We start from the raw sequence: 24287 nt of genomic DNA on the forward strand, positions 1-24287 counted from the left end.
AGGGATGGAAATGCACAGAAGAAAGAAATGCATCTCCTTGTACAGGTAACTCTTTAGCTTGAGGCTGTTGGCTTCATAACACCGAACAAAGCTAACCTTTGTACTGAGCCTTGCCTAGAAGCAGAATCTGACACAACAAAAAGTCAGTGTAGCAAAGGCAGCAGTTCTAGGCCTTTTCGTATCCAAAGAAAATAAGAGTATATCAGGATTCAAAAGAACTGACCTATCTTTTAGGCTATGAAGCTTTCTAGGAGCAGAAATGTTATATCTGAAAGAGAAAGGTAAAAGAAATCCTGTATACATTAATCTGTAAAACCTAAACCAGTAAAAAAATATGTAATAGCATTTAATAATATAGCATTTTTCATCTAATATGATGACTTAATGTTAGCCATACATGGTCTTCAAACTAAAATTAAACCCAATAATAATTAGAAATACATTATCTCCTTCATGTATTAGATGACAGGCTTACTAATATGTGATAGATTTTTTCCTTCTTCTAAATTGAATTGAATTAAAAATTAATTAATTTTGAGTTAAGATTTAAACTTCTTTTCCTCACTTCCAATTCTAAATTCTTCAAGCAGATTTGAACTTGGAATGCCACTTATATCCAAGTACAGCTAATGGATGTCTCCAATAATTTGTCTCAAAGAGAAATGTTATTTTGGCTTCAAGTTGTCCTAATTAGTCTTCCCATTAACGCTCACTGAAACATATGAGAAAATTCACACTTTTTCTTAGAGCATATTGCCCAAGTCTGCCTTGCCTGCAGGCTCAGCTGGAAAGAAAACCAGTCTGCCTTCAGAAACACCTCACAACGCAAAAAGTACGAAATTCTGTAGATTTCACTGAAAACAGGAGAGAATACAGAAAGCCTCATGAAACTTAAGAGACACTACTTCTTATGTAGACACAGACATAAGCTCCATCTGGTCAAATCCTGCCAAGGACTACTTTATCCAAGCAGCAGGTTTTTCCTTCCATACAGGAAGGGGTAAGCAAATGCCAGTTCAGAACCAAAAGCGCTCTCCTCTTGGGATTACCTGGGGTTTACTTCACTGATCTGGTATTTATTTGAAGATTACAAACACTCTCAAACATGGCTTTTGTGTCTCCAGAGTCTTTCAAAGCTTAAAACTGCTCTCTTTAATGAAAGCCCAAAGAGACAGGAGGATAAAAAAGTAGCTAGATGCTACTTTCCTTTCAGTAGAAAGATTATATGACACTTTTTTCTTTTCAATTATCCTAATAACTTTTTTTGGACCACACCATAAAACTCCCTGGAGCACTTTTCTAATAGGCATGACATTTTAATACCTGATCCAGTACTTCCAAAGTCACACAAATAGGAGAATTGAAAGAATGCTACTTTAAAAACACATTACAAGATTTCTATCATAAAATAGCAGCAGATGGAATAAAAAATGAAGAACATTTCATATGGCTTTCTTACCATCTTGTGTTACACTTCTGAAATATTTAATTACTACTTATCAGGCATGGAAATAATGTAACAGAATAAATTTTGGTCTTAATAAAAAATAATCACAAAGAGAAAGCACAGCAGGCTTTTTCTTCTGAAAGAGGGACAGAAGCAAGAAACTTCAATATAAAGTTAATGAACACCTCCTACTCATTTGCATTTTTGACAATGCTTTTTAAATTACTAGAAGAAAAATCTCTGAAGTCATTTCTCAGGCAGGACACACCACCCTCATACAGCTACTTAAAATCCTTATCTGTTGCCCAACAGTCAGTCAAAACACACGAGTCAGAAAAGGTTCACTGTAACCCTAAACAACTTCTTAAGCTACAAAATTAAACCAGTTCTATGACAACTCCCATATAAGATACACCTCTGCATGGGACAAATTCTTCACTGTTCCAGATAAGATATTATCAAACAATAGCAATCAGCCAATATAGTTACTCAGTATTAATCAAAATCAAATTGCATTTGATACACGTGTTTATGGGATGCATGTGTATCTAATGCCACTCAAAAGCGGTGAGCCTTCCTTGTGTGAAGGACTTTGAAATTTGATATTTTATCCAGGGTATAATTAGAATGCCGTGATCATGGAGAAAAGCACCAGTATTAAAAACAGCTGACCTTCTCTTCTTGTCCTCCCTTCCCACCCACCTCCTCAAAACACTCACACAGTTTATCCCAATCCAGGAAAAAAAACTGAACTATTCTTATTAACTAAACGGAAGATAAACTGAGGAAGTCGAGCCTCCATTATAAAAATTGAAGGTTTTGAATCTTTTGCAGAACAAAAACTCGAACATTCATTACAGGACTCAGTTCCTCTGAACTGTTCTGTAGCTCCTAACTGCATGGACCCCAGCAACAAGTCACAAGCAATTCTAGCATCCAGCACAGGACTGAAGGAGCCAGGAGTCTTCCATCTACCATGCAAGCATGTGGGTACTTCCCATAAATCTCCAAAACAGCTGTTTTCAACAACAGAAGTGTCTAACTCTCCTGGGAGTTGGCTGAAAGACAAAGACAATGGGATGATGTGCCACAACAGCACAATCGACAGCAGTATTGATGCTACACGTGTGCTCCTCCCTGTGTACCTACTCACAAACTGGCCAGGCCTTAAATAATAATAATAATAATCAGATAATCAGAGATAATCAGATGAGCCAAATGAGACATTTCAAAGTGGCCAGGCAGGAGGCCAGTTCTAAGCAGACTGACCCATCATCCTCTGGAAGCAAAAGCATGCCTTTCCAGGGTGCAGCAGCACTCACGGGAATGGTTTGGGCTTGGTTGGCTTCTTGGGGTTTTTTTCGTACTGTCTAGAATTCTTCATCATGCTTTTTACAAGCCTTTTTCATATTACTTCAAGTTTACTATGTCAAAATATGAGGCAAATGAAGGAAGGAATCTCTGCAAATAATTCTCTTCTAAAGAACAAATAAGAACATGCATCACAGAAAGCTGTGGCAGAAAAGGAAGCACTGCAGACAAAGTAGGGAACTGTTCAGACATTTAACAAGTTTTGTATGAGAAAGAATTCCTAAACTTCATTTGTTTATAAAGTTCTGTGTTTGAACAGCAAGGAACTAATATAAAAGAATAACTAACAAAAAACAATTAAAGCAAAATGTAAAACTAACTAAAGATAATTTAAAATAATATTAAATGCTAAAATACTTACTGCCAGTAAACCAAGATGGTTGCGTCACATCTATGCCTTCAAAACAGAAACAGTCATGTGGTGTTGAGAAGCAAGTCCAATTAATGTCAATTGGAAAAAAGAAGGAAGTTCACTGCCTTCCACCATCACCATCACTGTACTGCCAGTATCAATCAGAATTCTTTTACATAAGATGTGGGTTGCAAACTCCAAGTCAGTTCTACTTTGTTTCACATTAATTGTACACGATTTTCTGTATTCTATTGTGGAACCATACCAAAGGAATGCGAGCTGTACCTATAAAGTCGCCAGTTTTAAAAGGTGAAGGAATTTAAAAGCTATATAATTCACAAAGAATTTTAATAGTACAGCGCTGAATAAGATGAATGTGAACTCAGAAGGTTGCAGTTGAGACGGGATTTTCAAAAACTGAAGCGATTTTTCTGCTTTTCAGACTTTGTTTCAGATGAAACACTGGTAAAGCTACTATCCCTAAGCAATGTTATTGTAGAGAGAAGGAAGAAGGAGTAAAGGGTAGGACAGCCTCAAAGGCCTCCTACAATGTACAGATATCAAAAAATACTACAAGGCAAGTTTAAAGGATTTTTAGCAAGTAGAGCAGAAAGCCATGCTGGAAAGAGTAAAAGCTGCACTCATAACTACCAGGATGTCTGAGATAGCAGACCTAGCAATAACCTCATTAGCAAAGTTCTTAAGATTCTAGCAGCAAGAACACACAAGTAAGTAAAACAGTGTGTTACACCTTCATATGATCTCACCTTAGCACAACAAATCAATCTCTGCATTCCACATCCCCATTTCAAGAGCCAAAGTTCTTAATTCCATCACTTAATTTAGATCAAAAGAGGCAATCTGAGCATCTTCCCAAAGAATTGCACAGGAGTGATCAAACCAAAACCAGTACCGAAATGAAGCACATAGAGATCATACATCTACTTTTTTGATCTACATGATCAGTTAATAAAACATTACACAGGAGACAAGCTCTGAAGAAAGTAGTAGTTTTCTCCTATGTATCACTGCAGTCAGATTTGAGGTCAAAGTTCTCAGCACTAACGGATGTTAAAATACATTTGGTAGAATGACCTGTCATCCAGAAACACCCCTCATTAGAAGTTAATACACATTCCCCTGACTTATATAGATGTTCTGGATTTGCATTTTTCTGTGCAAGAAAATACTGTGCAAAATGATCCACATTCTGCTTTAAAATAAACTTCTTTAAACTAGCTGTTTGGCAGGACCAATTATAAGACTCAAATACTAAAATTGTACATGTGTTTCAACAAAACTTCTAACAAGTCTGCGCTTTGAAAGTTGACTTCAGGGAGACTATACCAAGGCAGTGCAACAATTCTGATAGGGGAAAATAAATACAAACTCCACAAACAAACAGAAAAAGGCAAGTGCATGTGAGTAGTACAGTAAACCTGAGGTCTTAACCCTCATTAGTATATATATACAGAGAGTAAGTAAAAGAAAACTCCTAAGCCCTCAACATACCAGAAACACACCAAGTATATCTGTCTTGCTCAAGGGACCTAGCATAACTGATACTTCAGGACATAAGAAAAAGACTCTGCCTATTAATATTCTGCGAAGTGCCAATTTACCCAGCAATATCTAGGCTAGTAATACTCAGATGGGGAATCCACACTCCAAAAGAGAAGCGTCTTTGAAAAAAATTACTAACTTCTACTCTTGAGCCAGGATCTGGGTCAACTTAACTCACTCACATGAACCCAGATTCAGAAGATGATATAACAGGGGACTGTAAAGGAAAGTAGCAGTGTATAGAGGTGAGATGCTGCCACTCCAAAATGGAAGTCAGGCATTGGTCCTGTGCAACAAGGACAGCTCTGACGAACGGGCACACATTTCAAAAGCCAGCAGGGAAAATTTGTTTTACAGGAAAAGATTATTCAGAAGAGAAACTGAATTACAGCAAAGTCAACTACGGCAAGATTCTATTCTTGTTTTCTCTACTCTACTCAATTATTCTGGTGCCAGTGTTGGAGAAATCTGAATGCATAGATTCATTAAAAGAACAAGTGACAAATACAATACCATGGGATACTTAACTGAAACAGAAAATATTTCACAGATTTTATCTGAGCAAATAATCTAAAGCAAACAACAGGTAAGCCCAAGAGCAAATTTTTACTCCGTATCAGTTACGGAAAACAAGTTATTTATGACTGCTATTGGTCCAAGCTTGCAATGGCCATCTGCTAAATTAATCTCTAAAGAGAAAGGCTAACCAAACTTATAGATAAAATCTCTTTAGATGAGAAAACTGAGCACGTTAAGATAGAAATATGCCTTAAAAGAATGAACTTGTTTAACCAGAATACAATAAATCTTTTGATTTATGCACTTCTCCTCTTCAACCAAGGATATCACAAACCCACAGCCAAATATAATAGCGATTTCTAGAAATACAGCAGAATAAAGGATGCTCTGAACTACCATTTTAAAAAGTTAAACTTTCCCAGCAGTATGTGACACACACACACAAAGAAATACCCCATCCTCAACACTTTCTCTTGATGTGCCTCTCTACACTCAGCTTCAGCTTTGCTGCTATTTTGCTGCCATACATGTATAGCACTTGAGAGAGAGCTGTGCTACAGGATGTTCACAGGCTGCTGTGTGAGTATATATGAGTTATATTCAGCTGGCCACCACAAAAGAGTAAAAATATTATGCATGCAATGTGGATGCTCTGTGCAAGATCTCAAACCAAGCGAAAGAGAAATTTGTATCACACAGCATCTATCTTCTCCAGCCATCTAAGAGCTATTTTTAAGGAACACTTATATAACTAAGTAGAACAATTTTTAGATTAATGGGTTCTATTTCACCCCCCCAGATAAGAGGATAGAGCAATATTCAGAACAGCAGTCACGTACACAGGCAACTTGATTTTGTTGAAATAGAAGTAGGAGTGAAAACCTATACTGCCACAGGGAGTTTCTTTTGTGGTTAGTTGTCTCCATTTTTAGAAGTCCAGATCTTAACTTGCATTTGCCCTTCTATGAAGGCCATCTACAGCTTCCAGTTCCATTCTCCAATGACAAGCACTTAACAGTGAAGACATGAAGAAATCAAATATCCCCCTAGGACCTTCTTTTAAAGTAATGGCTAACGGGGAAAAAATACTGGATGCCACATACATCTGTTCTCCTTCCTTTCTGTATCTGTAAGATACCCATGCCACAAATACCATCTACTTCAACAGCCATCAGATACCCCCTCTTGCTGGCATTATTTTTTCATCCCCAGCTAGAGATGACTCAAAAAAACTAGAGTAACTTAGCCCATCAGAACAGAAATCCACCCCTGCCTCCAGAGGGGGATAATTCTAAGTATTTTTGTTCTCTGTAAGAAAACACCCCAGTACCAGGTGCATAACTACCCTTCCTATACCAAGACAGAGGCAAGTTGTCCTTTCTCAGTCTCCACAAGCAACTTATTTGTATATCCCAACTCTGTGTAACTTACCTCTGATGCCATCTCCTACAAGAACATTCCCAAATTAACTAGGCTGATACTTTTCATCAGCAAACGACCTCACCTAAGACATGAAAGGCAAAGGATTGTGCATGTGAAGACAAACTCACACGAGGAGAGTTAAGAGATGCCCTCTAACACAAGGGACCAGAGCAAAACCTGAAAGGCTCCCAGAGAGCGCTGTCATTCTAGAGAGTTAAACTCTGTGGCTGACCAAGGTATGTATCAATATCTCACATTTTCTTCATAACTACCGGTCGAACAGAGCCCTCAATTCAATGTCAAGTAACTTTAGAAGGTTAAATCCACTTTCAAGGAGACTGGAGTTTCTGGCTATGTTTCGAGATAATTATCTACTAATGACAGTTTAAGCCCTGTTTCTACTAAGACTGTCTATGCTGAAATAATTAAAATTAATTAAATATTAAATATGTAGAGTTCAACTGGTACCTGTTCTGCTCACACAGAGCAGTGGATCTCTTGGTTCACAGCCCACCAGGAATAGCTCTAACAAGACCAGCACCCTTCAGTCTTCTACCAGTTACAGGAGTGGGGAAGAGAGAATACACTTTCACTTTTTCTCTCCATCTCACACTTGAGCTTCATTTCCTCCACTGATCTCCCTCAGCTGAGCCTTCCACAGTAGTCATCCTCCTAGCTTACCCCTTACTCTCCCTTCAGGAGCCCCAGCCCAAACCTATAATCATAGAACTGAATCACTTAGGTTGGAAAAGACCTTCAAGATCATCACATCCAACCATTAACCCAGCACTACCAGGTTCCACACTAAAACAATGGCCTCAAGCACCATAGCTACACATTATCTTTTGAAAACCTCCAAGGATGGTGACTCAACCACTTCCCTGGGCAGCCTGTTCCAATATCTGACAGCCCTTTAACAGGTAACTCTTCAAGTATCACACAGACTTCTGCACAATTAGAACGCATGTACATTACTCAGATGGAAACAGAAATCCTTTTACAGGCAGAAGCAGGTGCTGTGAGCAGCCACAGCAGCGAGGCTGCCATGGGCCCAGTGAGACAGGAGGGGATACTGCTTGCTGGCTTCCTTCATAGCAGGACTGTCCCTGTCTGACTCCTTCTCCTGCTGCAAACCAAGGTCAGCCCAGGTCACCAAGCACAGCCAGCCTGCCTTGCTGCAGCACCTCTTGGAAGCACTTCATGGGCCACAAGCAATTCACTTAATACACTTTGGGAATGCCTAGATCAAGCAGTAATCCCTTCCAAGGGCCAGAAATCAACCTCAGCAACCCCAAAAATTCAATGGTTGCCTGAAGAATACTTAACTCACTGGGGAAGTCTCTCTCCTTCAGATGCTGATCCCCAAATGGTAAAAGAGATGTAATATGTTAATAGTAGCTAATATTCAACTGCAGTAGGTCTGTTGCAGACCTAGCAGTCCTACTGAATGACTAACAAGATTGGGGAAAACCATAATATTAAATAAGAAATTGGGGGAAAAAACAAAACAACAACAACAAAAGTTAGTAAAACCCTGTAAAGTAAATACAGAAAGAAGTAAAATACAACGTTGCAGAAGTAGCTTTAGCACTCTGTTTTCCAGCTTTTATATTTCTAGCTTTGCTACTCTACCCTTCATTTACCATACAGTAATCTCACCTTCCCTTAAAGTTTCTTAGACACGTCAGGGCTTTGATAACAAATTAACAGCCTAGTCCACATGTAGGTCACCATCTGGAACCCAAACTCAGGTCACAGAGGATTAACTTTAAATTGGATTTTAGCATAGCTCTATAGCCTACAGAAGAAGTCACTTTTTATACTTCAAAATTAAGCATCGTTATTTATATTTTCCAAATGAAGAACAGGAGACAAACTTACAACAACTAGACTAACAAATTACCTGCTCCATCCCATTGCTCTTTACACTGAGCAGTACTGGCTACCCTGGTTACCTTTTTGAATTTCACAAATTCAAGCAAAATAAAGTAGTAATAAACTCAGGGGAAAGGAGTGCAAGATCCACATGGAATTCTCACAATTTTCCTATAGCAAGATTCTATTACTAACAGAAACATTTCTGAAAGCAACAGTGGCAACAGGAAGATATGGAAGAGTTTCTGGATTCCATCCCATGAAACTGATTACAATATAATAAACAGATGTGGAAAACTCTTTGCTTTCATGCACTATCTGGCTTTCACTGTTTTGACTACAGCTTTTAACATTCTATTTTTCACGCACACCTGTGGAGCCATGGTACTAAGACTATAGTAACAGAGAATTGTTACAATTCTAATACAGACTTACCTACAGCAGGACAACAAAGGAGTCAGATTCACAGTTCCATACTGCTCATAAACAACAATTCCTTCAGGACCCCCAACCTTCACACACCCTGAGGATTTTATTTTAGGGTTTTTTTGGAGGACAGTTGATAGTTTGAACAAATGTGAATGTTACACAGGTGAAATTAGGAGTGTTAATTCTGAAGGTGTATTTAGAACCAAATTTTACACTCTTTGGAGGATTTATGTACCGTAAAAAAACAAGCCTCCACTACAGAAGGGAACTGTTGCTTCCTTGTATGTCCATCAACAAAGAAGCCATGAAGGATTATTTTATACACTGGAGGAAAAAAAAACCCAAACTTTATGCATGCATTTAATTCTTAAGAGTATGTTTTCATTGCTAGTAGTCTGTCTGTAACATAAAGACAGCTCTATACTATAAAAAATGAACCTGTATGTCACACTTTTTTTAGAAATATCCTGAAAATTAAGGTAATTTGTGCCCTTTGACGAGACTGGCTGAAAGATCTGATTTTAACTATATCCAATGCTTAAATAAACTGATACTGAATCAGGAGAGAAACACATAATGACCAGTAGAGCTTTTTATCACAGCCTTTTTTAATGAAGACATTTACCTTTGTAAATAATTTCTAAAATAAATTTAAAAAAAATTAACAGCAGTTTAGAGCATCCCCATTCTTTCACTGGCAATCCATTTCTAAAGTTGTTTTTCCCCCCACTTCCTATGCCAAAAGAGTTTGGTGCCCTGACATTACAACGACTTGGAAAATTTATGATTAGCAACACCATTACATGAAGGCAATAAATCCACCTAAATCATAAAAGCAAGAAAATATAAGTAATTAATTATGAAAAATGCTTTAACAGCATGTTTCTTATCCTGAAAGACCAGAAGTTCCTTTGCCAGATTGTATATATGTCAGGCACCATTTGGTCCACTGAATTCATACTCCCTGGAATGAAACACACTTGCTACAAATTATATCAGCAGTTTCAGATTAAAAGACTTGATCTACTGTAGATAACAGAACTTTAACCCACTACAACTTGCATATTTGAGGTGATTCTGTAGTCATTAAGATAAAAAATGCTAAAACCATCCAAAACAAAAAGACACTACACACACACACAAAAAAAATAAGTCCTTCCTTGGTGAAGTTTGGTTGATCACCATAATTGTAGAAATCAATCTGGCATCTCAATTCCCAACTGCAAAGGTTTACCTAGCACCTGAATAGGAATCACTGGTGGCTCCCATGGAAAGGGCTGGTTCACGGCCAACCACCCTCCCTGAGCACCCATGAAATCTCCAGCACTACTGAACACAGCCCATCATGCTTACACACAGCATACCACATGACATAAAAACTGCAGTTATTTTAAGTGCTACTACCTGTATTGCTACCCAGTTTTAGGCTTTATTTAAATAGAAGAGTGGTTCACTGTTTACAGACAGCTGACAAGCTTGAACACAAACAGTCTGTATAACATTTTCCTTCAAAGGGTTTAGCGATCACTTCTCTCAGCTCCCCAGGAATACTGGGAGAGTTCTTATGTCCTTTTTGTTTTCTGCAATGTGCACAATTAAAAGTGCAGAGCAAGAAGTGGGAGAGCAGAAAATGTTTCAGTTGCTGCCTTTGATAATGGAAAGAATTTGGTGTTTACAAATTGTTATTTCCAATTGTTGGCTCATACGTTTGGATATTTATAGTACTTATCGCGATGGCCATCCAAGCACATTAGCAGTGCTCTGATCCCCACAAAGAAAACAAAACAAAACTGTTCCTTCTCCGCTCGTCCAGCCTATTAAGAAACACCTCAGTTCAGGTATTACTAACACAGCATGTTCCAAAAATTAGAAGTAGATTTCTTTCAAAAGGCAGACTCAATTTCAGATCTTATTTTTTGATCAACAAGCAGGGACCAAAGCCTAACATAAAAGTTGGTGCAGTAGACTTGAGACCTGATCTCTGGCTCTGAAATAAAGTCAGCTTCATAAACCACTAGATAAGAAAGTCTGAATTTCATACTTACAGAAAGCACTTAAATTTAAAAGAAAAAAAAATCTGTCTAGTTATGTTAATAACCAAAGCCATCTTCCACCCCAGAGAAATGCAAGACAGAACTTTGCGCAGTGCGGTATCCACAGTGCTCTTCGGGGTTACCCAATAGCACCAGTAAATCCCTAACACAGCAGACTGTAATGGCAATTCAGCCCACATCCCAGCTACCAGATGAATTATCTGAAACTCTGCAAAGGGTAGCAATTTTAGAAGCTACACACACATCTTCACATCCCGCTCAAGTGGTGTAGGTTATTGATGCACTTCAGCTTCAGAAGAGAGGTCAACACAAATGATTTTTGAGAATCAAAACTGTCCATGCTTCACCTTAGACAGTGTATTTTTATAATCACACACTGCTTAATGCTCGTTGCATCTTGGGCTAACCCTTATACGCAAATTACACATGATAAAATATTGAAATCAAAATTGAAGCAGCAAGTAACTGTATCAATAACAATTATAAACACTGAATGCTAGAACAGCTTCTAAACAGAATCCTCAAATATCTTTATTTACCTTGTCTTTTTTTAATGCACTTTATTTTTAGATTTTAATTCAATATCTTTAGTTTATTACAAGCCAAAAACATCATGATGTTGGAAAAACAAGCATGGTAACCGTTGTAACTATATATATATATATATATGCAAAGAGAAACTCTTATATAAAGCATATTAAAAAATCTGTTTATATCAGCACATGTAATAAACCGATTTAACCAGCCTTACAAATCAGGAAAGCTTCAGAAGAAAACAAAACAACAACAAAAAGAAGATCTATGCTTCTTGAGTCTAGTGTCAGACTTCTGAAACACAGAACTCCACCAAGGCATATCCTGCTCCATCAAGTCCAACACTTACTTCTCAACAGCTGGAATCACCCATGTGAGCATCAGTCTAGTTAATGTTCTTTAACTTTTACAGTAATTAAGGGTATACCACTCTTATGGGAGTACAGTACTGCCAGAACCATATAAACATGAACTTTTGGCCATAAGTTCACATTTTCTTAATTCTACTAGACTATGCTACCTGCAGAAATGAACTAAAGTGAATACTCATATATAGTCATTATATTTCCACCTACTTTTGAATTCCCATTTAATTCCAAAACTTCAGAAGTATATAATTAACGAGATTCTGAATTTTTCACATACCTCACCTCCTTCTTAAATAACCCATTACAATTTCATTAAGGATTAAATAAATGTTAATTTCCATTAAAAATTAAATTCCACTCATAGGCAAACAAAAAACCCTCAATTTTTGTCATTTACTCATCATGTCTACATATAGATCACATCTTCGAATCCCACAAGAGTTTGGTTACATGATTTATCGACATCATTCTTAACATGTAAAAAACCAATGCAACTATCCCAGACCTCATTTCACAAAGGAAAACAAGGAAAATCAGCAGGAATGGAAGGAAGAAAGTACTACTGCACCATCTCATAAAGACATTCTAAAAGCTGAATTACTACCAGTATAAATCATGGACTGTTCCTTCTTTTATTTACATAATATACTGTTCTTTTTGAGTGAAGATCCAAGTGTTACAAGAATTGAGCCATTTGGAAACGCAGAAATTATAGATTTTAGAACAGAAATTCAAAACAGTCTTTTTTTTTTTTTTTTTCTTTTTTGTTTTTTTTTTTCTTTGAGACTGACAGTGGAAAAAATAGAAAAGCAACAAATTGGAGCAGTTGTGTACGTAAAATAACCCATATGGGCCTCCTGTACTGAAGTCCTCTGTCATAAGTCTCCTCGATGTCAAGTAGTAAGATCATTTGAACACCTGATCAAGGTGAGAAAGATTTCATATAAAGGCCTGAATGTGGAAAGAATATCTATCCCGTGGGCCTGCTTGAAGTCAGGGTTTGTTTCTCCACTGGGAGAGAGGAGATGGGGGAGCAATGAGACCTGAAAGGAATACCAAACCAGGGGACATCAATAGGAACTGAGGAGAGAGAAAGTAACCCAAGATCCCCTTCAGACACGTCTCAGGGAGAGCACACTTCCAGTTTTACAGAGGCCATGAATCACTTCACTCAGCACCTTCCAGAAGCTGTATTAGACAACAGCTATCTAAGCAACCACCCACAAAAAAAACCCTGCACTGTTTCCACAGAATCAGAGAACGTCTTGGGCTTGAAAGGGCCTCAAAGATGACATTGTTCCAACCCCTCTGAAGTGTGTTTTCTTCACATGGGATTTTGTTTTCATCATGAGCATTTTTTCTCCTAGTCTAAATAGGGCCTAACAGTAAAAAAACAAAAATTCTGGCACTTCTTATTGGAATTCTCATTACTCTCTAAAATTTTTTCAACTAGACTTCTTCTATATATGAATATTTCTCTAACACATGAGGAGAACCACAACCCCATTATGGACACCCCAGTGAATCCAATTCCATTTCTGTGCACTGTGAACATATTTTTAGTTCCATTTCTAGCTGAGCTAATTAGCTGAGCTAGCTATCAAGTTAGCCTGCTATCAATCTCAACAGCAAAGTATGACTGCATGCAGATAGCTGATGCAATGAGAAAGAAAGAAGTACTTTTAACCATATCACCTCTCTAAAGAAAAGCTTACTGCAGAACACCTTCAGCCAGTTAAAAAGTGTCTGCTTCTTTAGAATTTTTATGTAAGATAAAACAATAAACTATAATACTGTCCCAAATCTCTAGGTACTCCTACAGAATAAAACTTACTAACAGGAAAACTGAAAACCTCCGGCCACTTCATACAATAAATGCCATTGTTTAAATCAAGCAAGGAAGGTTTTTTTTCGAAAATACAAAATATTTTTGGCTTTTGACATCGATACACTAATTCCCTGATGGAAAGGATGTGCCACTAAGAATTTATGATAGTTATACAACTTAAGAAAAATGCACATAATAGTGTCTTCTGATTCACAGACCAACATCAAGACTAAAATCATCCTATATGCTTAAGAATAGCAGCCCAAACACAGGGGCATACTCAATGCAAGATGTATCAAAAATATATACATATATTTAAACTCTGGTTTATAGTCTTTAGACTTGCTAAAAACAATAGGAGATAATATGAACTGAAATACAGTTTTGGCCAGGAAAAAACAAAAGAAAACAATAACAACTCACTCTCACACCTCCTCCCACCTCAAAAAAATACATAAATGTCAGATAGTTAAATTAGTTAAATTTATTTGACACAGTATTCCTGCTAGTAGCAGACAAAATAAGGACCAACAACAGAAAAACCATGGCTTGGTAGGTTCAGGCTGAACATCAGGAAAAGATTCTTCACAAAGCCATCCTACAGCACAGGGACAAGGTTATTCAAAGATGTTGAGGTACCTGGGAAGGTTCTCAAGAATCAAAAAGAAAGTCAGGGCTGACCTGGTCTGTTTTGGTGATGATCCTGCTGTGAGCATAGGGCTGGAAGCAGAAACCTCTTTTCTAAACCACATTTCTACAATTCAATAGCATGACAATATCCAGCACAAACTCTCTCTCAAGGAGGCTGAAATCCTTATTAATTTTGCATTAAAAATATCTTAGCTACACTATTTGCTTCCTATTTTCACATGAGGTAGGCAGTGGCTTTTAAATGATCAAATACCAGTTGAGTTGCAAGAAGCCATCTACAAGCAGGTAGAATTTGACACTGGTTTTCAGGACCAGGTGTGCCATTCATTTAGAGGTGACTGCCATGTCACACCTGTATTTATTAACTGCCAAAATGAAAGCAAATTTTTTTCCACTTCCATCCCTTTTTCATGGCCATACTATCAAATGCAGTATGTTGTGATCTCAAAATGGGAATGCCATTTCTTCAGGTACAACTAAGCTCATAGGGTAAAAAAACCCAGGAACCTCTGCAATTCTTCAATTTATTAGCAACATCCTTGTAAACTTTCTGTTCAATAATGTAAGAGTTTAAAAAAAAATCCAGTCATACTGAGGAACAAGGCATAAATTGTAATGTAAGAACAGTTAACAAGGAGGGAAATGCTATTTATGTTTTTGTCATTCATAAATGTAACTCATTCTTTCCAAACATATTTCATTGTTACCCACTTTTTCTATGACAGGCTTTAAGCGCAGGGAAGAGCAGCAGCACCGAGAACAGGAACAGAAGAGGGCAATTCCTGAACATCACAGGAATACTGGAAACAAACCAAGAAGAAACTGACAAAAATTGGAAAGGTTACTCCAGTATGTTTTCCGGTTTTCATTGTTATTACAAAAACTTAGAAAACGCTGCAAAGAAGACTGGTGTCAGAGACATTTTTAGCATTAGAGGGAATAGAACACTGCCTTTTTTCCTGCCAATCATCTTTCTGCCTTTAAGGACAGACTTCATTTTACTCCCACACAGACACCTAAGCTGCCTTTTTTTTTTTTTCTCATCTTTCTACTTAACAGACATTTTAAAAACAATATACGCATCCACAAAAAATACTTTTTTGATGTATACAACCAACATTTCCTACTTGGGATGCCTCAGAAGTGTTTTTCTGCACACAAAGCTTGAGTATTCACTACAAAGCTACTCGTTATGTAAGTTGTATTTACTTATATAAGCGGAATAAGGCATAATCCTTTTAACCTATTGTACAGGATAACTCTATTAGAACATGCTCCAGGGCAAAGAAGACTCTGTGTAGCTGACAACACTTCTACAATGCTCACTTTCATGACCGCCCCTGACACAAACACAGTCATTGTCAGAGCAAAATCTATCTGCCAGCCCTGAGAGGAAGAAAAAAGGGCCCAAGAGACTTCTTCCACCATGTTTTGCATTGGGAAAAAACCCACACCAGTTTTCTTTCTAAATGTGATGAGGTAAGAAGCATTTAAGATGGTAAAAAAAAAAAAAAAGAAAAAAAAAAAAAGCACTGTTATAATAAATAATAATAATCGCTTTTAAAACAAACCAATCACAGTTCTCCAAGGAATTTAACATATCAAAAGCAACAAACTTTGCACATATTCTGCCTGAAAAAAACCAGGGCAGCTGTTAACAACTACTACTCAAGTGAGGCTACTGCAAACAAATGCGCCAAGAGCAGACAGGCAAGCATTCTTGAGGCTTTACGCCCTGCCCCCTCCATTACCAGTCCCCAGCAGTCAAACTGTTTCATTCTACCCCAAACCTGGGCGAACTGATCACATTTGTCATCTGCTGTGTATTTCTCACTTCCTCTTACAGACCCCTAATTCCCCTACCGTGAAGAAAGTCAGAGACGAGGAAGTGAGATGGAGCAACCACACTTCATGCACAAGTGGTCTCTGCACATTGTCCTTCCTCACCGCTGCTTTTATACTGCCAAAACTGATGTAAAAACTCCGTCTGACTTACCACAGAAACACAGAAGGAAGGCCCTGAAAAAGGTTTCTGTAACAGCGAGCTTTTATGTTCTACTTCAAAGGGAACTTTTACAGACATTACTTGTTACCAGTACACTGAAATCATGGCTAAAACAAAGGATGACATTAAATACATTAACTGGACTTTACACTTAGAAAAAAGTTTAATCTGTGCATATATTACAGTAGAAACAGGTCGGCTGAATAAAAACTTAGAGCAAAGTTTAAGCCCTCCAGAAACGGGTAGTCTTGTAAAACTGTTAAAAATCATTTGCAAACTTTTCTATGGCGGATACAAACAGTCTGCTCTGTCATGCCCCAGGCTAGAACTCCAGGCAGCAGCAATGGGTTTTTTTCCGGCTACAAGGGACTTGTGGACTGCATCCCAAATGCCTACATCCCAAATGCCTGTGACTAAAGCGCATTATTCTGTCTCTAGTGGAAAGGATGAAAAATGAGTCCTGTGATTTCTTCAGATACAGCTGCAAAGGCTACTTGAATATGTACATTAAATACTGACTAGTTACAGAATATTTCCAGTGTTCACAGAAAAATAGTCTAAGGCTGCAACCTTTCTTCTCTGGCTTTTCTGAAACTAATCTCTCTCCTGCTCCCCTTCACGAGATCCTGAGCTACAGAACTGCTGAGCACAGGCCAGAGTCTTCTTTGACATTATAGTAGCAAGGAAAAGTGAAAAGTCCTCCCTGAAATCCCTCAGCAAAAATGCATAATGATTGGCACGCCCAGGCCTCCTGATATTAACCTAGGTACAGGTGAGCATTGTACAATGCTCCTTGTTTTTCCTGATCAGAACACCAGATATACACCACACTCCAAAAATATAGATTACAGGACATTAAAAATATCTATCTGATATTTCACCCGAGCATGATGCAAATGACATGGAATAAGAGGCAGAAACTGTACAATTTGGCTGTGAGAGATGTGATTTCCTTCACAGCAGCCCCTTTGGCGCATGTTTTGGTAACATAGCACTGTCTCTGCTTTTGCTGAGAAAAGCTTACACAGCACCATGGCCCCTGCCACCCCAGGGAGGGGTACACAAGAGGTTGGGAGAGGACACAGCTGGGACAGCTGACCTGAAATACCAAAGAAATTCCATACTATATAATGTCATGCTCAGCAATGAAACTGAGTGGCAGGTTTTTTCCAAAGAATTTGCTGCTCAGAGACTGGCTGGGCATCAGTCTCCTTGTGGTGTTTTTACATCACAATGATGATTTGATGGAGTCGCTTTTTCTTTCATTATTAAACTGTCCTTATCTCAATCCTGAAGTTTGAGAGGTTTTTTTCTTGGGTTTTTTTTTCCCTTTTGATCCTCTCCCCCATCCCATCATTTAAACATTCTGGTACAAGTCAGTGACATAGCTCCAAAATACATCATATGACAGAAACAACTTTTTGCACAGTAACCAAGAGAATGACACTAAATTCTAGGTAAGCATAGCTTATTTTCACTGAGTTATTTCTAATCAGAACAACAGAAGTAATTTTCCTGAAAAACAACTACTGATGTTAGCTGAAGGCAAAATGCACCAAGTTCATTGGCCAGAACACTTCCACTAGCCGGAGAAAAATCCTGCTGCTACTTTTTATGTGAGGAAAACTGAGCATACTGTGAGAGCTTGTTATAACAAAAAAAGGCAAAGTATGAAGTTAAAGCAGCAGCTATTTCTCTCTGCAGAACATTCATGTATGAAACTAGTAAGTGCTTTGATTTTAGTTCAAGCCACTTTCAAATTCAGAATACACAGGTTCACATGGAGTATGTCACTGTTACTTGAAGCAATTTCTCCATCTTATTTTAGTGAAAAATTATTAGATAATTTTTTCCTATTCTTAAATCCTGGAAACAGGCTACTAGAATCTGAAATAATCCTTTAATTTTTCTTTTTTTAATCCTAGCCCCCCCCCCCCCCCCAATAAACATCCAAACTCTGAGCATTAATCTTTATATTCCCATCAGCTCTATGGACACTTCATTCTAGCAAGCCATGGCAATACGACTTACAAGGACTAGAGACTAATAAAGGCTTAAGTGCAGGGCACATTTCTGATGATCAGGGTAGATAATATCCAAGTAACACAATAACTCTGACTCACAGAGGGCTGGACACCGCTTCATAATGTGAGATTTGGCAAGCAGACAGGAAGGAAACAAGGAAAAATGCCTCAAACATGATTATTTTCTACCCTCCAAATAATCAAGCTCCTTCACCAAACATATGCCAATACTTGCCAGGATCCAAGGACATAGAGATTAACCCAAATTAAAATCAGGAACTTCTCTGAAAAATCCATCATCTTCCAAAATCACAGAAGACAGTAGATAGTGCGCACTGCCAGCAATCAATATCTAGGATCCTTGGCCATTGCACTTTAGTGATGCCCAAACCAATAGCACAAAATCTACATGTTTGACCTACACATTGTTAATCCCATTATCCTTAGCAGCAGAAGAAAAACTCCCTTCATAATTAAATTCTGCCTCTTGAAATTTAGTTCTGCCTTTCCCTATATTGAATAGTTATATTTATTAACTTTTGTCTCCTTAATGGAAAAAACAAACAAACAAACAAAAAAGATATTAGAATACCGTGCTTGGGACCTGCTGGAAGAAAGAGTGCTTGAAAGAGCAAAACCAAGTAACTTTGATTCTGGTTTTTCCATGTTCCTTGGCATATAAAGAAATGGTCCAATTCAATTGAAGCAATTAGGGGGTTTTAATTGCCTAAAAAGATAATATATTCCCTTTAAAAAAGATAGGCAAGAGACTCCTCTGGGTCTCAAAACATTAAAACAAGTTTCTATTCTATCCGCAAAGCATTCCAGAGTTGTTGGAGGGTTGTTAGAAAAGGGAGTTTATTAAACTGGCAGAATATCAACTCCTAGAAAAGTAGTAACTCTGATTCTCTGCATCCAATCTCTCTCTTCCAGGAAAGCAACATTCTATGAATTTTCACACCATTAGCTTGAAACCAGAAATGTTAAATCATGAACTGCATGTAACAATAATGAAGAAAGATTTGGGGACTTTCCACTACACAACAAGTTTACCTTATAAAGGATGCTTTGGTCTGCAAGAATCACGGGCCCTGTATCTTATCCCATCAATATCTAATTCTTATTTCTCCTGTCCAAAAGGCAAAACTCAGAATGTGCACAAGAGAAAGAGCTCTGCTGGGGTTTACAGATCATTTAATCTCTGCCAAGTCCCTGATTCTCTAATTAGGTAACCCAAATAAAAAATAGTCTCAAAAACACTTAAAATATATACCTCATATTTCTTCTAGAAGTGCTACTGAAAGAATGGTTATACACAGTTATTACAGTGGTTGTTAAAAATGAAGTGCAAAAGCTCATGTGAAGCCAGAACAGGAAACAAACTGACAGGAAACAAAAAACCCAAACACGTTAACTGTATTTTAAACAGATATAAAGATATAAAATACCTTTTCATCTTTAAATTAAGAGCGTTCTGAATTAAAAGTGTCAGATCTACTCAAACTAACATCCCCAATTTAAGGTTTATAAATTTCTGCCCTCAGGTCCCACAGTGCACATCAACATCATGCAATTTCAACAGTGAAACTCCACTGCAATTAGGAAATCATTTCCTAATTTTCCTACCTTTGCACAACATAATACACAATCAACTGAATACATTTTAACATGAAAGGTTTCTTTCTCCTGTCTTTGTCAAAACCCATCTCCCCTCCAAATCACACAGGTTTGAGCCAAACACAAGAGGTATTTGTCTTCTTTTTAAACCCTGCATTTTCAAAGAGAATGAATGCTTCTGAAATTAGTATGAATAAGAAGATAAATTTGAAAGAACATTTATGAAAAAATTCCAGTAAAAATGCATTTTTAAATGCACCTGAGGTCCACTCCCTGTATGAGTGTATTTGTTAACAACTGTGTATCTGTACAAACAAACTCAGGTGCAATCTTCAGAATTAAAGGAAATGTTAATGCTAATTCTCAAATTAAGTTTTTTTTTATTATTTTTAGTAGATATAATAGAAAGGAAATAGCAAGGCCACAATTCATTATCTGAGCATTGTTAAAAAGTGCAATAATCTGCCAACTTGTGAAAAAAAATTCCCCTCTGAAAAAGCCCCAAGAGCATCTTCCCAAGCACCACATTGATAGCAGATGGCCAGCATCAAGTCAGCAATTACCAGTCTGGGCTGACAGCCCCACAGATGACAATGATACTCTTTTCTTTTTGTGGATGTGTGCAGAGGGCAGCCTGAGAGATGCAGACAACTAGGTATCACAGACAACAACCCCTTCCACTAAAAAAATACCATCAATTTCCAGGCTGGTCACATGATTCTTCCATTAATTTCCATTTCACCATTCGGTTTCTGTCCTTTTTTCTTTAACACTGTATTTTCTGCTACTTAGAAAGTTTTTCAAACAAGCTGGTGGGAAATACTTAACATTAAGGATGAAGTAGAACTGACCATTGTCAAGCACTGCCAAACATAAACCACATGAACTATCTGTTGTTACAACCTTTCCCCTCTATTTTACTTTCCCCCCCAGCAGAGTCTCCCCCCCACCCAGCCCTGAACGGATTCTTCTCTTTGCCTACAGAGGAGAACAGAACATCTGATGAGGAGCTGCTGTTTCATTTCCTCTCCTTCATCCCACCCCTCAAATGGGGAAGCCCTCAAAAGGGGGGAGGGGAGGACATGGTTTTAATTCAAATGCTGTGTCTCAAAATACTGCTGTGTAGCATTTGGCTGGGAGTGATTAAATCTATATATAAATACACACCATGAGAGTGCTTTATCCCCCCTACATCTCTTGAGAAAAAAAGAAAAAAAAACCAACAACTTCTGCATTAATAACCATTTACTATTTCAGTTTTACACCAAATAATTTTAATATCTGAGCAAAACCTTTATTTTGCCAAAGTCAACAACTGTTTACAAATTAAAAGAAGCAGAAAGCAAGTTATAAGCTGACAGATGCAACAGAAAGAGGGTGGAAAGGATTTTCTCATATGCAAAAGAGGCCTGACAGACTTAACTGAAGCATTTGGACCTCTCCTCAGGAATGCTCAGCCCTCCACAGAGATTTCTGTCTTACACCAATTCCGCATTCCTTCCTCCACTTTGACCAAATCTTCCTGTTCTTCCTCATTCCAGCTACCCCTTCTGCAAAATTTATCAGGCATAGAAAGGTGCTGGAGAAAAGTATGTCAGTCCTGCTGTCATTCATTATCTGTCCTGAAAATCTTACTAGGAAATAAGTCAATGCAAGAAGGAAACCTCAAGTCTTAGTACAGCCTAGTTCTCTCTCATTCCAGCTTAATTCCAGTGACAGTTTGCTTAGGGTGTTATGGAAACACTGCCACTGTAGAGGCTGTAACCCCCCTGATAAGATCACCTTTCACTAATCATGATTTAATCCAAACTAAATTCTGACAATCTTTAGATACTGTTGATTCTTCTTAAAGATCACTGACTATGTGTCAAATGCTGTGCAACAAAATGCAAATTCCTTCCCACCAAAACTGGAGATGAGAACAGACAACATGCTTTCCTCAGGGCATGATGAGCAAACTTTCCTTGCTGACACACACTATGTGACACACACAACGAATACCAGAAAGCACTGTCCTTTTATCAACTCCCGCAAAAGTTTCTGCTTTTTCCCACTTATTTATCAAGTGCTGTAGTACAGGACATTACTCCTCTGTATAAATCTGGCACTTCTTGCAACTGCAATTATCAAAACATGCAACACAAGCACCCCTTTTGTGGCAGAGATGTAAGTTAAAGCACACAACTCATGTGGAACTAAATTAATCAACTCTCACCAAAACAATTACTTGGCTCCAGCAAAGAAACTGTATGCACTCAACAGCTTCGCAAAAGTATGGTTAGCTTGCGAAAAACATCTTTGAAACGTTTTGGATTGTTTCTCTCTCAGAAACATACAAAACTTAGAACTGTCAACTGACCTTCCACACTGTCAGAACAGGAGGTACCAATCCCAGTGTCCCCGCTGTCAGAAGCTATGCTGTGTCTTCTCACAGGATTGTTTTGACTGCTTGATGAAAGCGTTGAGGACTGCCACGGGGATTCAGTACCAGGTAACCATCCCACTGAGGAATAATCCGAGCCTATAGAAAAGAAAGCCAGAAGTCTATCATTAGAGACACAATACAAAAGTCAGCAACAAAATACCTGTCAAGATGAAAACTGAATCTTATGTTTCATAGAGAAAACTTGAGCTAGATCGTGTATGTGTCTCGGAGGGGATTTTTTTGTTAATTAAAATCGTTTTGCTGGATGAAAGCTTCCCCAAAATTCCAACACATGTATTTTTTACTATGTAGAAACACAATCCTTAAACTTTTCTTGTGCTCTTTAATAAGGCAGTTATTATTGATTTCTATCCTAGATCTGATTCTCAATTCACAGCAGAATTTTGCATTGCAGGCATTCAAATACAAAGCAATTAATTAATTTTAAGACCAAAACCAGTTGAAGATTTGGCCACTGAGATACAGTCCTTTTCTTCTGCGCATAGACCGCATGACCTCGGTGATAAAGCCAGCAATGACATCGTCAACACAGATATCTAAAGTAATTCCTTACGTAGCTGCACACAAGCCACCCTTTTGAGATATGTATCCATCTAGTGGCTTGTTTCATTTTGGTTCTTTTTTAATTTAAATAATCGTTAAAATTTTACATTTTAAAACACAATTCAGAGCAGGAACTAGTTCCTCTGTTCAAGGAGGTTTTAAAGTAGGCCACATATTCTCACAGTCAACCTCAAGGGAAAATTTATCACGGAGTACAATCCCAGAAGACCATTACAATTTCCAATAGCTAGTATCTAAATCTGAGCATTGTTTAAAGGCAAAATACTGATCATCACGCTCAATACTCTCAAACAGCACACGCACATAAAGAACTGTGGAAAAAAGCACGGCTGCTCTTCATTTATATAAAATCACACAGATACTCCCCCTCTAGCACTTAGCTTTGTATAGCACTTTCAGCAGGAAATGACTCATGAAGTATCAGTTCACATACAATGTCTCTTATGCTACATGACATTATTTTTAGATCATTTAAACACTTTCAGCAGTGTCCATCTGAAGTCATAACAGCAACTTGCCTCTGCAATGACATCTGCTATTTCCAGCTGTACTTTTTTCCCAGTAAATTAAACAGTTCAGAAAACAATGCAAAAATTAAATATGTGGGTACATATATAATCCCATCCCCCACATACATGAACGCATACATGGTTCCCATATAGCAGCCAAATCACTAGACCTAGTAGCCAGAGTGGTAACAGCTGCTTGCCAAGCCACTTGAAAATTGAGGAACACAGTAAATACTTAGTTACACAGTAAATTCCTTATGGTATGCACTATTGAACTGTAACATGACATCTGAAACAGTCTTTTTTGTAAGTAGGTTCTTGATGGCCTTAAATATGCCTGTCCATCACATTTGCTCAACTTCATTGTCCATTGAGAATTACTGCCTCTTCTTCCCTTTAGCACGTTAGCATTTTCTCCCTGTAATTCAAAATCACCCATTTCTCCTTCCCTTTCATTCTACTTCAGCCATACCTCGTGCAGTGTATTTCCTTCTCTTCCTTAAACTTATTTCCTTTCCTGAAGTATCTTTAACTATTCCAGTAAGTATCTTTCAAGTCCAAGGGTGGGGGGAAGACCGGAGGAGCCAGACACGAACACAAGTGCCCATGGCTCACCAGTCCACACCTGTAAAGGGGTCCCAGCCAAGATACCAATGGAATACCACTCCAGGTGTCATCCTTCATATCACCCTCCCAGTCATCATCTAAT

The 24287-nt window shown here is 37.9% G+C and overlaps 1 protein-coding gene across 1 annotated transcript in view; it reads right to left on the reverse strand.

Annotated features, from left to right (window-relative positions):
* Nucleotides 1-24287, reverse strand: part of CEP85L (centrosomal protein 85 like) — a 103040-nt gene that overhangs the window by 64517 nt on the left and 14236 nt on the right. Inside the window, exon 2 of the mRNA XM_066315302.1 lies at nt 22419-22580. Within this exon, the coding sequence (XP_066171399.1) occupies nt 22419-22580 (162 nt within the window). The remainder of the gene's footprint in view (nt 1-22418; nt 22581-24287) is intronic.

Source organism: Sylvia atricapilla, chromosome 3 (assembly GCF_009819655.1).
Source record: "Sylvia atricapilla isolate bSylAtr1 chromosome 3, bSylAtr1.pri, whole genome shotgun sequence".
In the NCBI taxonomy this organism is placed as follows: domain Eukaryota; kingdom Metazoa; phylum Chordata; class Aves; order Passeriformes; family Sylviidae; genus Sylvia; species Sylvia atricapilla.